Source organism: Clarias gariepinus, chromosome 13, assembly GCF_024256425.1.
Source record: "Clarias gariepinus isolate MV-2021 ecotype Netherlands chromosome 13, CGAR_prim_01v2, whole genome shotgun sequence".
Classification (NCBI taxonomy): Eukaryota; Metazoa; Chordata; class Actinopteri; order Siluriformes; family Clariidae; genus Clarias; species Clarias gariepinus.
Window position 1 is genome coordinate 23,810,619 of NC_071112.1, and position 17,678 is coordinate 23,828,296.

The 17,678-nt window shown below is 38.8% G+C and overlaps 1 protein-coding gene across 2 annotated transcripts in view; it reads left to right on the forward strand.

Annotated features, from left to right (window-relative positions):
* Window positions 1–17,678, forward strand: part of LOC128535931 (pleckstrin homology domain-containing family G member 3) — a 52,182-nt gene that overhangs the window by 29,483 nt on the left and 5,021 nt on the right. The window contains exons 4-16 of one of the 2 annotated variants that reach the window (XM_053510044.1): window positions 4,757–4,857; window positions 6,223–6,292; window positions 6,382–6,428; window positions 7,106–7,256; window positions 8,637–8,768; window positions 9,909–10,091; window positions 10,497–10,589; window positions 10,689–10,775; window positions 10,865–10,898; window positions 11,029–11,103; window positions 11,644–11,685; window positions 13,292–13,302; window positions 13,443–13,829. In XM_053510044.1, coding sequence (XP_053366019.1) covers window positions 4,757–4,857; window positions 6,223–6,292; window positions 6,382–6,428; window positions 7,106–7,256; window positions 8,637–8,768; window positions 9,909–10,091; window positions 10,497–10,589; window positions 10,689–10,775; window positions 10,865–10,898; window positions 11,029–11,103; window positions 11,644–11,685; window positions 13,292–13,302; window positions 13,443–13,829 — 1,413 coding nt within the window. The remainder of the gene's footprint in view (window positions 1–4,756; window positions 4,858–6,222; window positions 6,293–6,381; window positions 6,429–7,105; window positions 7,257–8,636; window positions 8,769–9,908; window positions 10,092–10,496; window positions 10,590–10,688; window positions 10,776–10,864; window positions 10,899–11,028; window positions 11,104–11,643; window positions 11,686–13,291; window positions 13,303–13,442; window positions 13,830–17,678) is intronic. The other variant, XM_053510045.1, reaches the window with a different exon arrangement.

The following is a 17,678-nucleotide window of genomic DNA, read 5'->3' on the forward strand; positions in this document are numbered from 1 at the left end:
AGATATTGACATTTTTGAGCCAGGGGAAATAATACCGACATAAACATCTTGAAAAGTATGAAACATCTCAGTACAAGGACCAGCATTTCATATACAACAGGACCATGGATACAGTCATGTATAACGTCATTAAAGAAAATAACTACTGTGACTCTATCTAAGTAATATGTAATTCTTCATGAAAGGTTTTGTAACGTAACTTTTACCCGGGTTTTTTTCCACGCATTAAAAAAAGTGTAACACATTTAGTGGGCAGGCAACATGTCACTTCCTTGGACGACTCACATCTATTTTTATTCCTCTCACTGCCATATTTATCCACGTCTGATGGCTTTATATTCAAAGTTATGTCAACTTTGACTGGCAGTAGCACCATAAAATAAAGGAGCTGCAGGTTCATCACCAGAAAGCATCTTGATGCATTATAACGCCTAATCTTGCAGAGGTAATTAAATGAGCTCAATACTAATACAGGTTTAGTTTTCAAAAAATTTTTTTTTTCCCCAGAGGTGTCGAAATTTGCTCACTTGGGGCACTAGGCAGGGTACACCCAGGGCAGGATGCCAGTCCATTGCAGGGCACAGGCATGCACACACTCACTCAGACACTACGGGCAATTTGAAAATGCTAATTAGCCTAATTTACATGTTTTTGGACTGTGCGATAAGGGGGAAACCCACCACACCGGGAAAAAATTCAAACTCTAAGCACACAGACGCAAGACGGGGAATCGAACCCTCAACCCTGGAGGTGGTAAAACTGTCAGATTAAAACCAATTAAAAAAAAAAATTCTAATATCATATTGCCGACTATAACACAATAGGGCATGATGTCTAAAAAAAAAAAAAAAGTTCTGACACCTCAGTTTTGATTTCTGTCCCAAATTCATTTAACCCCCGTTTTAATTCCTGTTGTGCCTGGTATTTCTATGCATTATCATATGGGTATGCATTTTTATACGTGTCACTCCACACTTTTTTATTATTATTAATCTTATCATATTTTATGGAAAACAGTCAGCGAGGGACCCACCGTCTGTCCTTTCAGAGAGGATTTTGCCAGGTTCTGTCAAGCGTCTCTTAGTCTCCCTGTTGCACCGTGTGATATTCGACCTCTGCTTGTTCATTGTTAAGCAGCGTGTAAATGTTTATTTAGCTGTAGCTCTCCCCACGGGCTCCCAGTTCTCATTGGTTAAAAGTGGTGTCGGGCTGCTCTTGAATCTGTCTAGTTTTGGTCTGGCTGCACTGCCAGGAGAGACACAGTCCATTGCAAACTGCCCAAATATGGTGCTCTTTGATCTTCGGCATAGACACACCCGCGTATGACATCACTGGGTTAATCTCTCTTACACAGAAACGCTTGGGAATCTCTTGTTCACCTGTTTGCTTACACCAGGATACATATCCAAGAGGGGATTAATGTCAGTACATGTCACATGAAGAGCACTTTTGATATGAATAGCTTGCATTGGTAGTTCATAATATTAACAAAACATTGTAATTGATGTGAAATATTTACACTACTCATGCCCCTGTCGCCTGCTTATCACATAATGTTTTCTACAATACGTAGCTATACTCGGGTTTAAGAAGATTGTTTTCAAAAGAGCCATGCTTACTTAATAAACCCTTTTTAATCATATAATTTACGTCAGAGGAACTCCCGCAGCTGCAACAGCTCGCTGACTTCCTTTATGGTAAAGGAAAAAAAATAATTCACGTTTATTTTAGAGGATCCAACAAGGTTCCACCTTTAAAAAATGGTTTACTTGGAAAATGTTTTTCCACAACATTTGAGTGTTGCTTTATTCATTTATTTATTTATTTATTTATTTAAGTCCATACATTGTGACTTCACTTCATGACTTTTAATTAAACTTGTAATTATGGCAGTGGTGGCTCAATCGGCTAGGGCTGTGGGTTACTGATCGGGAGGTTGGGGGTTCGAACCCCAGACCTGCCAGGCTTTGAGCTTTTGAGTAAGGCTCTTAACCCTATCTTCTCCAGAGTCGCTGTATCCTGGCTGACCCTGCGCTCTGACATCTGCTTCCTAACTCTCGCTGACCCCAGCTTCCTAACTGGGATTTGTGGAAAAAATCACTGTTCTACAAAGCACATGTGACAAATAATAGAATTATTATCATTATTATTATTATTATTATAGTTATTGTTATTATTATTATTATTATTATTAAGACCTTTACAATGTTCAATACAGTACAGTACAATGTTGGAAGAACAATCCCGTTCCTATTTTATGTCTAGAAGCCTGTTTACTAAATGTTTTCCCTTATTTGAGCAGTAGACAGTACTCACATGTGGCCCAGTCACAGCCTTTACACTCCAATGGGAATTTCCCAGAACTGAAAGTGGGAGAGAAAGTGTTTTTTTTTCATGTGTTTGTGTTGGTAGGCGAGCATGACTGTAAAAGAAAAATATATTAAAATATTACTTTTTAGGCAAAAAAGGGGGTAAAAAAAAAATATTATGGGTTTTGCAAGCATGAAAAAAGAAGCAGGTGCAGCAAAATCCTTGGAAATTTCCCTATAAATCACAATAAAAATTGTACTTGAGATATTTTATGTATGCAAAGGGTCTCGCACCAATTACTGACTTTTGTTTTTTTATCCTTGCCCTACAGCAGCATGCAAGACGTTTGCACTGTATGTTCACTATAATATTAGACGCTGGGGATAAAAAACAAAAAGTCCTTCATCAGCTGTGTAAGCAAAGTGCTTCCGAAGCGGTCTGAGCTGAAACCAGATACTGTAGGTTTATACGTTATGCCACGCTATACAGTCAATAGTCTTTATGAAAGTCCTCGTACAATTACGTGGCCGGTGAGCAAATATAATTTTATTAAGCTGGAAAGAAAAACAAAGCAACCCCCAGAACATAAAAATGGAAGTGCACACTGCATACTGGAGCTTTTAAATGTGAAATCAGTTTCCTGATCATGTTTGAGTTTTGAATATTGAGATATATTGAATATTATGAAGAGAAAGTTGCTGCTCAGTGGACTTCTCTATCTAAACAAGCTTGTGTGCAGAAGTGTAGTACTGCCCTCTGTTGACATCTTTTAGGAATTACAAATATATTCTTGCACAGGCAGAGGTTTATTCATTTACTTGATTAGGATGGTTAGTGGAACTGGAGCCTATCCCAGGAACACTGGTGACAGGATGGGAATATACCCCGGATTAAACACAAGTTCATCACAGGGCACCGAGCACACACATGTTCATACACATATTCACACTTGGGGCTTTTTTTTCATACCAGTCCACCTATTGACATTTGTTTGGAATTAAAATAGTGTTTTCACTATACAGGCAAAAGAGTCTGCAAATCCCCAAACAGATAATAATCCAAGTTTTGGCTCAAACCTAGGACCCAGGAGCTATGAGGCAGTGTTAATGTTAAGTGTTCTTCACTCACCCACTCATCGTCTGTACCCCTTCATCCTGTATACAGGGTCGCGGGCCTGGAGCCTATCCCAGGGGCATGAGGCGGGGTACACCCTGGACAGGGTGCCAATCCATTGCAGGGCACACACTCATTCACACACGCCCAGCAATTTGGGAACGCCAATTAGCCTAATCCTCAGGTGTATGAACTGTAGGAGGAAACCAGAGTACCCAGAGGAAACCCATCAAGCACAGGGAAAACATGCAAACTCCATGCACTCAGAGATGGGAATCAAACCCAGACCCTGGAGGTGCAAGGCAACAGTGCTATCCACTAAGCCACCATGTCATAATTTACAGGATAATAATTGTAATATATATTTTTATTATGCATTCTGTGATGGGGCAGGTGTAGCCCAGTTGGACTGCTTATCGAAGGCTGACCGTTTCAAACCCCGTCATCACTGGGATGCCACTGGGCCCTCGAGCAAGGTCCTTTACCCTCAGCTACTCAGACACAATGTAGGGGAGTGGGGAGTATAATATCCTGAATATGCCTAGGCACATGGATAGATTCAGTATAGGATGAAGATTCAGGATAGGATGAAGATTCAGTATAGGACGAAGATTCAGGTTTCAGATTCTATTCCTAAACATGCCATCCAGTGCATTCTGTCACAGCCGTACCAAAAGTCACCTATTTTCTGCATCACATTCTCATTCGCTCATTCACTTTATTCCTTGTTGAATGCATTTAGACAATGTGGCAACAAATTTCCACAGCGCAACATAAAATGTGACTATGCATTAGCCATGCGACTGTGGTTACAGTGTCAACATCACATTTTTAGCATTTTGAAGAGGAAGTGTTTTTTTGGGGGGGTTTTTGGACTGTTTTTACGTTTCTGAATCATAAGGTTGCAGGAGCATGTTCGGTAACTGCAGCTTTGCAAAGAAATTATTCCTAGAGCATCACTTTCTGTGTATTTGTCTTACATTACCCAATGTTCAAATCATAATTTATCATTTTTTATTTTCTGGATTGTTTTCTCTTATTTCGTCTCTCAAAGTTGAAGTATATCTATGATGAAAATTACAGGCCTCTCTCATCTTTTAAAGGGGGAGAACTTGCACAATTGGTGGCTGACTAAATACTTTTTTGCCCCACTGTAGCTCACGAGTCCCCGATTAATTTAGTTTCCTGTCTCTGTGAGGTGCTTGATGTTCTCAGGATAGGTTCTGGATCCGCCACAATCCTGAACTTATTTTTAGATTTCTGTGTTATTTTGTAAAGTAATTAGAATTTTTTTTTTAGTTTAAATAAGTCAAGTGTGGCTTTAATTTTTCAGGACTATCTGGCCTACATTATAGACACCAGCAGTTTGCCCATTAAGCCTGAGCAAGTGTGTTCACTGTTTGGAAACATCGAAGTCATCTATGAGTTCAACAGGTAAGACTTAACCTCATATACTGTGTGTATATACAGTATGTGTATGTACCATATGTGTGTGTGTGTGTGTGTGTGTATTTACAGTATGTATGTATGTGTGTATGTACCGTATGTGTATGTATATGTGTGTGTGTGTGTAAACCTAAGCATAATTATTAGTTTGTTCTGGTCAACAGGATGTTGCTGTAAGGGGTTGGTTCTAACATTTGCAGGCAAAGTGGTGTTTACAACCTGATGTGTTTAAACAGTTGCTTTCCAGCAGGGCGTTAGGCCGTATCTGATCTGACACGGAGCCACATGAATAAAGAGCAAATGTGCGTCTTGTATACAACCATTCATTTTGTGTAAGGTGTTTGAAAAAAAAATAATGAATGACTGTAATCAGAGATCACTTAAATAATGTTGAAGTTGCATTATTAAATATTTACAATAGAAATTACAGCTACTTTAGTGAGACTAATCAAAAGCAAGACACTTCAGTTTGCTAGGGAGCATTAAGATTGTGCCCTGCAATAGATTGGCACCCTGTCCAGGGTGTACCCTGCCTCGTGCCCTAAGCCTCCTGGGATAGACTCCAGGTCCCCGCGACACTGAATATAGGATAAGGCAGGATAGAATATGAGTGAGTGAGTGAGCATTGAGATTGATCTTTGGAGCAATAAAAAAGGTCGTGTAGTCTGATGAGTTTAGATTGACCCTACTCCGGAGCGATGTGTGTGTCATGGTAAGAAGGGAAGCACATAAAGCGATGCCCACTGTACAAGCCTCTGGAGGCAGTGGTATAATTTGGGGTTGCTTTAGTTGGTCAGGTCTAGAATCAGTAATGTTATGTGAAAATAATTGAAGTCAGCCGACGACCTGAATGTACCGAATGACCAGGGCATCACATCTGTAGAGTCTTCCTTCCCTGATGGCACTGGCATATTCCAGGTCTTGAATTATAAAAGGGTGGTTCTGTGGGCATGAGAAATAATTTTCACACATGAACTGAACACCACATTGTGCGCTGTTATAAAAGCTAAAGGCGATTTAATGAAATATTAGTATTAATATTAGCTACTCGCCAGCTCAGAAACCTTTGAGTCAAACATCAGAAACGTCAGATATCAAATAAGCTAAACCTTCAGGAAGCCACATCTATAGAATAAAATGTGATCCTTTGATCTGGACGTTTCACATGTCATGTTAGATATTGTTACCATATCGTTACATAAAATTGAAGAATTAACTGCTTAACTTTATCACTTATATAAAATCCATATTTGAGGCTGACGGTCACATCTATTGAATTTCACTTAAGCTATCGTTGTGTAAAGGCTAGAATCAAGTTTTAATCTGTTTCTCTCCGTCTTTTTCTCTCTGCAGCGAGTTACTGCAGTCTCTGGAAATGTGTGACAGTGACCCGGTGGCCATCGCATATTGCTTTGTGGAAAAGGTATAAAGTTCATACATTTCATCCATGTGTTTCGTTATACACTATGACATCATTTTTTAAATATAGATTTTTTTTTCTTCTATGAACAGAGTGACTATTTCGACATCTACACCCAGTACTGCACAAACTATCCCAAGTAAGTAGTGAAATATAATTTTTTAATATTTTATTTATCCTAAGTGATTGATTGATTGTACAGTTTGGTCATATAAACAGCAGTGTATTTTTATGTGACGTTAATCCAGTAACTGACCAAGCGTTTGTTTTTATGTTGCGTAACACATACACCAGTATGTTACATCTGTATAATATGGACACTTAATACAACCGCTAGCATAATAAATATGTGACTTTTTTTTTGGTCAGTCCAAATATCCAGAGAACCTTACATTTCTGCAGTCTGACATTCCTTAGTGCCTCAAGGGTCAGTTTAGCAGCTCACATCCACAGAACAAGCTGCGCACAACCCCTAACACATGCCGGGTTTGGTTGACCTCCTACAGTTTTTTTTGCTCCAGGGTTGATTTGTTTGAACCATGCTAGAGTTTGCAAGAACCTGACCGAGACCTTCTTGCACAGACGATTATGGACATGTTGTTTCAGTCTGCACCCAAGTGTGACTGCTGTGTTCTCACCTGCCCAAACACATCACACCAAGGGAGGAAACACCCCGGGGTTCCATCTAGACCAAACACTGCAAACAGTCAAGGCGCTGTTGCTTTTAATGGTTGAAATGTTTCTTTTATCCGAGGACCTTATGTGCATTTTATGTCCCTTTGCTAATCTATGTCCTTTTTGTAACTTCCTTTTCAGCTCTGTAGCCGCACTAACGGAATGCATGAGGAACAAGACACTGGCTAAGTTCTTTCGGGATCGCCAGGCGACTCTTCAGCATTCCCTCCCTTTAGGTGCCTACCTGCTGAAGCCTGTGCAGAGGATTTTAAAATATCACCTCCTGTTACAGGCATGTACGACTTCATGCCCTACCATAGAGTCCTCAAATGAACCTGATGTACAGTACAATGTTCAGTTAATGTCAAACGTTAGCATACACTGAGACTAAAGGCATTTAAAGACATTCTAATGATAATTATAACAAATAATAATAATAATTAGGATTAATCAATTTAATTTACTTTCTGTGTGTAAGAGGTTGACATACATGTGCAAAAATCTCTAGCCCCTTGTTTCTTCATAATTTGCTTTCAAAGAGCCAGATTTTCTTGTATTTTTAATGTAGATTTGAGAGATAAGAAGGGAAATGAGGTTGCTGCTGAGGTTTATACATAAACAACCATTTTTTTTAATTTAGGCAGCTTGTCACAACATTTGTTCCCATTCCTTTAATTTAAACTACGTCACTTAATTTAATTTAATGTGAAGTATTAGAGGTGGCTTAAACATTCACGCAGTACTGTAGTTAGCCTTTGGTAACACTACTGTACCTTTAAATCGCATGACTTGAATCAAACGTTTGTGCTAGTATTCCATATGCTCTTTACAATGCTTCTGGGCCTTGTGCATCAGACATGCTGTTTCAGGTCGGTCCAATTTTATTTCTTTTCTTTTTTTTCTTCACATTTTTGTCATGGCCAGGAATATATTTTTACTTTGTTCTTTTTAAGCTTTAAGCTTGCAAAAGTTCCATCGGCAATAAAACACACTCTCAATATAATGCCGCCACCCCCATGCTTCACAGTTGGAATGAAACGATGCTGCTTGGACAATAAAAGGTTTCTAAAAGCCAATACGTTAATTTATGGAATCTTTCAGACAATCAACTTGATGTATGTTAAAATTTGATGTTCTGCAATTCTGATATAGTGAATTAAACTGTAAATGTCAGACACTGTGTGTAGATGCTGATTTACTTGCCAAATGAAATGGTAATGTGAAACGTGTCAGCTTGAGGAAAAGTGTACATGAACTTTTGGCCTCAAGACTATCCCTTTAAACAGAGCGAAGCTAACGGATTTGGCTGTAGGAAAGAATTGGCACCTCTCTACTTCACACTAGAGTCTGTTAAATCTGCATGATGTGATTTGACATTATTATTATAATTAAATCACCCTAAAATAAGGTTATATGGTTTTAGATTTTTTTAAGATTTAACAAACATTGCAATGTGTCTGCCGGTAAATCTTCTGTCTTAATAGCTTAACGTGACTACAATCCAGGGTTATGACACGAAAGAAGCTGGCATGGCGTACATTATTTGTGAAACACTCCCTTTTCATGTCATTTCAAAGCATGCACGAATCAATCATCTGTCTCGTCCTGTTTGTGTAGCCAACCTGACTGAACGCTGTTTACTGACTAGCTTCATGCCGCTTTGTTGTTTTAGGAAATCGCCAAACATTTTGACCCCGAGGTGGAGGGCTATGATGTAGTGGAAGAGGCCATAGTCACCATGACAGGAGTGGCCTGGTACATCAACGACATGAAGAGGAAGCATGAGCATGCTGTGAGACTGCAGGTGATCACCGATTTGCCTTTGTTTTGCATTTATCACAGTTCTTACATCCCACTCAGTAATCATGTAGGTGTTGCTACACTAAAGGGAATGGTATGGTGCGTGAGGGAGCAGTTCGAAAAGATGCGGTCGGCTGGCATCACGTGGTTCGGAGGAAACGTGATAGTCTTCGGCCCCCCCGACTGAGTGGTAGTAGTAGCTTAATGTGGAGCCCCCTAGTGACGGGGAGGAATTAGACTCCACTAAATTAGGGAGAACAACTGGGGGAACCCCCCCCCAAAAAAAAAAAAACAACAGCTTTATCTGTCCTGCAAAAAGAAACAGATAACAAATAATACACAACAGAAGGCCGATATGGTGCGAAGTGGAAACGGTGCAAATAAGAGTAGTGCAAATGAGCTTTTAGTTTGTTATGCTGTACAAGAGACAGGTGCAGGTGAGTGTATGTGTATCAAAGGAAGGAGTGTTGTTCAGGTTATGCCACCTTGTTTAAAGAACTGTTATGAAAGGCCATGAATACTGACGAACTTTAATACGTTTATTTCAGATATTAAGCAAATTATTTTTTTCAAGCTGAACGCTCCGGTTGTATCTTTCTTTCATCTGCTCAGTTCCTCCTAATTTGGCACCAGCAGGGCCCAATTGGACTTGGGGTGGGGTTGAAGCTCTGTTTATTAGTGATTTATTAAACATAATTGCACATAATTACCAACAAAATAAGGAGGAAATGCAGACGCTAATTTGATCTCTAAGTGGATTAACCATATGGCTGATTAGACAAATGAGCAAAACAAATCCAACCATGTCCTGCATGTTGGATTATACAGTGGCGTAAACACCAAATTTACAGAATTTTATGTAAAAGAAGCAAAACCTAAAATTTGACAGGCTCCTGTTAGAGCGTTTGTGTTAGTTTCTGCTGTGTGCTCGATCACTGAAGTCTTCATTCTGAATGAATCTTTAAGATGATGTCATTTAAGCAGTATCTTCAATAGAGAGTGTGATGGTGGTTGACCCTTATTCGTTAAAACAAGTATCAGACTAATACTCCAAATACCATTATTTTTAATAATTTACCATGTTGTCCGTATAAAGAGAAGCTTGAGTACATTCTCACGGAAACACGTGTCTGACTTCCTGTAGGAGATCCAGTCCCTGCTCATTAACTGGAAAGGACCCGACCTCACTACATACGGCGAGCTCGTCCTCGAGGGAACCTTCCACGTCCACCGTGCAAAGAGCGAGAGAACGTTTTTTCTCCTTGACAAAATCCTCCTCATCACCAAGAAGAGAGGAGAGCATTACTTCTACAAGACCCATATAATGGTACTGAGCAGTCTGGAATTGTCATGCGTTCTTTTAATTCCTGCAACGTCTTCTGGCAAGCTCAGAGTTTTAGAAAGTAGATTAAGGAGTTCTTACTACAAGCGAGCACTAAGCTGTTGTCAGATATCAATTTGCTGGTATATTGCTAATTGGAAAACGTTAAAAAAGGCTTTTCCTGCCTTCCAGATGGAGATCATATCTGTTTATTTAGCCCACAGATTAATTATGAATAAGCAGTTTTCTCTCATTTCCTATCAACATCCTCATTTTCTCCAAAAACATCAATATCTTTTTTTTTTTTTTTTTTTTGCTTTTAATCTTATCAGAAGCCTAAGTTATGAAAATCAGAGCTGTTGGGTAAAAAGTGTAGCACTTAGTTTCTCATGCTTTCTGTATTATTTTCAGTGTTCCACTTTAATGTTGATTGAAAGTGCCAAAGACTCTCTTCGCTTCAGCGTGACACACTACAAGCATCCTAAACAACCTCACACAGTAAAGGTCTGTGGTCTATCCAAGAATAAGTAGAATCTAATTGAATCCAGTCTATCTTATTACCCAGATTTGGTTGTCTAACCTTCAGTATTTCCCTTATTACAGGCCAAAACGGAGGAGGAGAAAAAGCTCTGGGCTCATAACATAAAGCGTCTGATTCTGGAGAACCATCACGCCATCATCCCACAGAGAGTAGGTCACCTGCACATGGACTATGTAAATGTGTTATCATTTGCTGCGAATGATCTTTAAGATGTATCTTGCACTCTTAATATTTTTAGGCCAAAGATGCCATTTTGGACATGCAGTCTGCCTGTGAGTGGTTTATTTGGCTGTTGTAGGACTTAAATATTGACACTTCAGGACGTTATGGGCATGTACGGTATATATATAAAAAACATAACGCTTTTTTTTTTTCTTTATGTCTGTTTGCTTGGTGCGTTAGGTCCAGTGAAGTATCGCTACAGTCCTGAAAGACAGAACAAGGGTGAAGACCTTCTTAAAGAACGAAGGCGATCAGGTAAGCCTTTGTCTCTGGCGGACAAATTTGATCCATTCCAGAGGCGGGTACTGAAAGTGAAAGCAAAAGTGACGTATTTTCCCATAGGAAATAATGTAAATGCAGATAATCCAAAACATATTATTAATATTACCAATTTCCCCACACTATAATCATATTGTTGTCTATAAAAACAATCAAAACATTTATAAAATAAATGTAAATAAAGTAAAATATGTAATGAATAGACATAATTTAACTTAAAAAAAAACAAAGTTTAATTGATAAACAGATCAATTGTGCTGTGTATATATTTTCAGTTTGCATGTTCAGAATGCGGTTTTGCATTATTTTCTTTCTTTCATTAAACTCCTTCATGTCTTTTGTGTCCTGTTGCGCACCACCATGTTTTGGGTCTAAACAGTAATTAAGTAATACGCATTTTGGGGGTGGGATCCGAACATGTCTCTCAACAGTTTCAAATTATCAAGACAATGACATCATTTTATTTTAATTAAATCCATACTCCCTGTTAATTTTCTGTTTTTTTCCCTTTAACAGAGCCGTTTAACAGAGTTAAACAGAACATGAGAACCACAAAAGGTAACTTGCTCTGTTTTTCCCCGTTTATAATGAAAAATTTCAAGTTCTTTCCTAACAATCAAAAGACTTTATTAGACTAGGCCAAAACATGGTATTAGTGCTAAAAAAATTTCGGATGGGATCATATAACACCATTTTTTATAAGACTTAATGCTTCTTAACACTCGATTCATGCTTTGTTTTTTATGAATATGCATACACATTTATATTTTTATCAGGTAAAATGAAACACATTTGCTAAATACAATTTCATGCCTTTTTATGTAGTGTCTGTAACTTTTTGGAATTCAAATCTTTCATTCATTTTAATTGTGATTGAGAAAAAAACTTGGCCAATTTAGACTTGACATTAAAAGACATAAACCTGAAAAGTTGATTTTTCTAAAATGCTCAATTGTTAATACATTGTAACATGCATTTGACATGGGGTTACAGACACTACAGATTTTTTTCAGCATCAATTACATATCAAATCACATCAAATACAGGTCATATGCTTCTAAAAGTTTACACCAATTTTAGTATCAATACCCATAAAGAAATATGAATAATTTGCATTTTAAATTATTATTGTTTGAAGTGAGACAGTATGACGCTGAAAAATGGCAGTTTTTGAACCACATATAAAATAATCCATTTAAAATGACAGAAGTTAGCAATGTGAAATTTTTTGGGAAGCAAGCTTGGTCTATGTGGCATAAACTTCAGAAGTCACTTCTTTGGCACACACATTTTCTGTATTATATGTATAACATAAAAAAGATAAAATTAGCACCAATATTGTGTTTTGGCCGTAATTTTTAAGACCAATCGCTATAAATAGCTGTTGAAAGAGTTGACAGTGATTGTCCCAGGCAATCAATAGCAAACATTTAAAAAAAAAAAACGGTCAAACACAGAAGTCCTTCATTTTTATCATTAGTTCAAAGAACCCCCTGCAGAGCCACCACGCTTGCCTGTCGTCATCAGGAGATGCACGCTTGCCCCTTACCATCTTTCCCTTGTCTGCTTGCCTTCAAAGCCTTCCAGTATCCGAGTGGTCTCTCTGGTAGATCAAAGCCCGCGGCCCCCATCCTCCAGCCTCACACATAATCATGTTAATTACGGAGCTCATCGGCAAGGGGCTTTGTCATGCATAGACTCCTTTCAGTCTGTGGGCTTGTTTCGGCCTCTCATCACTGCCTCCCCTATTATTCTTTCTAATTTGCGGGTAATGAAAAAAAAAGCCAAATTTATGTTTTTTCTTCTCGCTCCATGACTCCCTTTCTCTCTCTCTATCAGACAAACACACAATCTCTCCCTCTCTTTCATTTGTAATTGATTTTATGACTGATTTTAAAAATGAAAGCGTTAAGGTTCGCATCTATACTTTGATTAGAAATAACTTTGCGGCAGCCATGACTGACTCAAATGGGCCTTTTCTCGATGAAACTAATGCCAAGATGAATCTAGCTTAGCCATGTTAGGGTTTTAAACTAACAATGTGTAAGCACAAAAATGACCACTGGCAAAGTTACGACTGATCGATGTTAAATGTGTTCTTCTTTCTTTCTCTTTCATGTTCATTACCCTGTTATCGTCATACTGTGTATACATCATACTGTAGAAACTCTTAAGGTAAGCCGTGAAACATTTACAAATTTACTTATATATATACTTTTTCCCCCTAGAGTTCAGTACCGGACAGATCTTTTCGAATCGATAAGCTTACGTGCATGCACTTTGTGCTTCAAAGTAACCGTGTCTTTACTCTCCAGCATGCTGACAGCATGGATACTCTGCTGACGGACTGTAGCCAGAATGAGCTGCCGGCTACAGCTAGCGCGTCCAACTTGAGTTCCAGCATGGACGAAGCTGAGACGGAGCGGCCCGCCGCTGAGGAGAACACGAGCGGATGGCTCTCCCTGGACTGGCTGAGCACGAACAGCCTTGAAAACTGTCGACTAGAACTGCCATTCCATAGAGCGAAAGAGGAGAAGAAGGAGGAGGTGCTCGAGAACGCGCAGAGGCAGAGTGGAGAAGATGAAGATGATGAGATTGTGGTGAAAGATGAGCAGGTAGCTGACTTTGCCACCTCAGTGTTGGCCGCCATCTCCTGCTGGCGCTATAAGGCCAGGGCTTTGCTTTTCACACGGGTCCCAACGGTGAGGCTCACTGTCACTATCTGCTTTTTTTCCCATTCTTCTTTATCTTGCTCTTTTCTTTTCAGTCTGCTGCTGTGTGCTAAACAGCCATATGTGCCGAATTCCTCGCTGTTGCATGTAGCATCGTAGTAACGTCTGCTATTGAATTCCCCTCAGCTTCACGCTTGCATGGCGCACTGCATGTTTTACATCTCATAAGGATTAATAACACACCCTTTGTGAATGACCGGTTTTCATGGGTAGCTACAGTACATGCCACATAAAATCACTTTGTTTATCCCATCATTTACTTACCAGCTTGTAACATCTGGCTGGAAAAAACATCCTAACCCTACAGGTCCCTATATTAAAGGTCTGGTAATGCTCCAGCTAAAATGAATAATACCCCAGTTATACTGCATTTATCTCAAATTCACTTTAATTCACTCCTCCACCGAATGTTTCATTTCAGTGTCTATGTAAAAAGCAAGCTTATGAGGTCACAATAGGGAGAAAATTTATTTGTCTGCAAAAGTGCCAAAAAGCAAGGAATGTGCTTGTATAAAAGTGAATTTTGTATAAAAGCTCCCATTTTAAGAAGAGAAAGGTATAATGGTGTTTTCACATCAGGGTCCCAGGATGGTCTCCACTTGACATTTTTTCAAAAATATCAATAATGTTAGGATTACTGCGAAAGTATGCCTAATACTTTATTTATTTTTTACTTATTCTTTTGTTAATTGGCGGCTCACAGACCAAGTAGGTGCATACTGCCACCTGCTGTATCAGAGGGTGTAAATACTCAAGTGTACCCGAGAACGGAGACCAAAAAACAATGTGAACGCTGGCCAGTGGAGGAGTGGGGGAGTGGGGAGATTCCTGTTCCTGGGCAGAAGGAGTCTATTTCAGTAAAATATCTAACTTCTGCTAACCTTAGCAATAATCGTTCTCTACTACACTACTGCATACTGACGATGTATATAGTGACGTATTGGGATGTATTATGTATAAGTATTGGGATAGGGCATCGTGACGTCATTCTGTAAAATTTTTCATGTGGGATTCTACAGGTTGTGTTTTAATGAAGCACAGACATCAAAATACTGATGCTGTCAGTGGGTCTTCGGTTCTCACAGTGTCCTCACAGGAAACACAATAATATGTGGAACTCGAATGTATATATGTGTGTGTGTGTGTGTGTGTGTGTGTGTGTGTATGTGTGCATGATTTATTCTGCTGGTAATTTGTTTTGGTTGTTTATACAAGGCCCTAAAACGTCATTTTGATCTTATCTGCTCCAATTATATTTTTTCGTAATGCTCTGTGAACGTGTTGCTTGAAATTGATTATTTTTTTGAGTTTTAAGTTTGCTGGTTAAGTAAAATTCATGCAAAAATTCATGCAGTTTTCCATCAATCCGCAATATTAAAATCTTAAACATTTAGCCCAATATTGGGTCTGGGATAACTCAGTGGTAGACCTTGGACTACGGTTTGGAATGTTCCAGGTTCAAATCCCAGGATTGTCACGTTGTCCCCGTTGGGCCCTTGAGCAAGGCCCTTAACCCTTAACTGCTCACATGTATAATGAAATACAAGTCTAAATCACTCTGGATAAGGGCCTCTGCAAAATGTCTAAATGTAAATATAATATTGTGCTGGTTTCTCAACAAACAGCTCTGACCGTTTAGACAATGACTTCACAAGGCCTCTGAAGATATTAGCAGCAGATCCTTTAAGTGCTGTAAGTTGTGTGGTGGGGCACATGGAATGGAATGGCTACAATGTTTGTCCGGTGCAGCCCATGGATACTTGCTCGGACTGTCATCTGGGGAATAATGAAGCCAGAGCGACGGCATTTTGGACCTATTTTTAGGAGTAGAATATAAGAGCTATTTATCAAGATTTATAAAATAGGAAACACTAGATGACACGGAGCTCATAAAAGACATGTTTGGGCAAAAAATTATCGATTGATTTATTTTTTTTAACATTGCATGCATTATGGAACTGGTTAATTAGAAAACATGTCGTATGCTGACTAATACTGTATGTTTTTTTTATTAACAGCGAAGATGCAGCTTGATAACAATGACACAGCCGAGAGTGTTGGAAATAATTATAATAATTAAACTCTGCTCATATAGCACTGCCGATCATGCGCAGATTCATTCAAACATTTACCCAATACGTAGCATGAAATCACGAAAACACATCTATGGCACACGCTTTAAAGTAGATGTATTTCAATTTATAAATAAAAATATATTTCTATATACGTTTTATATACTTATATTAAATTATTTGCATGTAAACAACTGGTTGATGTAAAATGTTTTTGGTTCACATAAGCTTCACAAGCAACAATGCTCTGGGTTATTATTTCAATGTGTGTGCGCCATGGATGATGCCCACAACTCCGTGAAAACAAACTTTGAAGATAAATGCAGCTTGTTTTTCATTTATTTCACGCTGCGTGGTGGGTAAATTTAAGAATCTGTACATGATCTGCAGTGCTGGAAGAGCAAAGTTTGATTCATTATTTCCAACGCTGTTGGCTGGGACAAATCCAAATCATCACTGTTTCAAAGCAGCATCTTTGCTGTTATTAAAAAAAATGTAAAGTAGCAGTCACCTCCAGAGACAGCATAGAAAACGTCTGTTGATGGACAAGATGTGTCACAAAATTATTCCATCTTTGCTCAAATCTATGTTATAATGAGCTCCGCATCAATAGGTGTTATTAAAATGTCTCTCCTCTGATTTTCTTCGCAACTTCCAGTTAGAACACAGTTAGACTCTGACATTTTGTGGAGATGTTTTGTGGAGTGATTTTTTTTGTTTTAGGAATGTTGATAAATTGCTCTTACTCCTACTCCTAAAAGTAGGATCAAAATTACTTCACTCTGAGAATTTTTGGCCACTTAGGAGCGATTTCCCACTCTAAGACGCTTAGTGAGGCTCTATGTGCGGTACACCCTGGATGGGGTAATGCCACCACAGGGCATAAGCATTGCGCACTATGAAATGCCAGTTGCACAATATGAAATGCCTTATTTGCATGACTTTAAAGTGCCTGGTAGAACATGCAAACTGGTTATACATAGTAAAATGTGTCCTGAAGCAAGTTCCCGTGAATGAGTAATATAAAATGGATCATTTGTTATAGCTTGGAAGGGCCGGGTTCGATTCCCAGCCAGGGACCAAACCCCAGCCACTGGATGCACTAAGAGCAGCTGAAAGGCCAACAACAACAATCTGGTTGTATAGCTTGTATTTAGCTTGACCTTTGAAGGTAGATCTAGTGTCAGAGCTGCTGTGATATAAAATTGATAAATACACTATATTGCAAAAAGTTATTGCTCGCCTGCCTTCACATGCATTTGAATTTGAGTAACATCAGATTCTTAATCCATAAGGTTTAATATGATGTTTGCCCACCCTTTCCAACCACAACAGCTTTAACTCTTCTGGGCAGGCTTTCCACAAGGTTTAGGAGTATGTTTATGGGAATTTTTGACCAATTCATCCCAAAGGTGTTCTATCGGGTTGAGGTCAGGACTCTGGGGTTGTTCTTCCACACCAGACTTGGTCCTTATGGATCTGAGCAGTCAGATTAAAAAATTGAACAGCGCTCTTATAATGTTTTTTTTTTTTATGGTCTGTTTTGTGCTCAGACGGAATTGTTAATTGTGCTTTGAGGACACATGAATTAGTGCACTGATTGAAGTTTGACTTCAAAGCAAAATTTAACTGTCAAATTTTTTTTGGAAGATAGGGAGGGACAGGCTGTATATAAACCAGCTATTTGCTTCCCATAATCAATTTCAGCAAAGGTTTCCGTAATGTTTGATTGTAGTCCATCATCAAA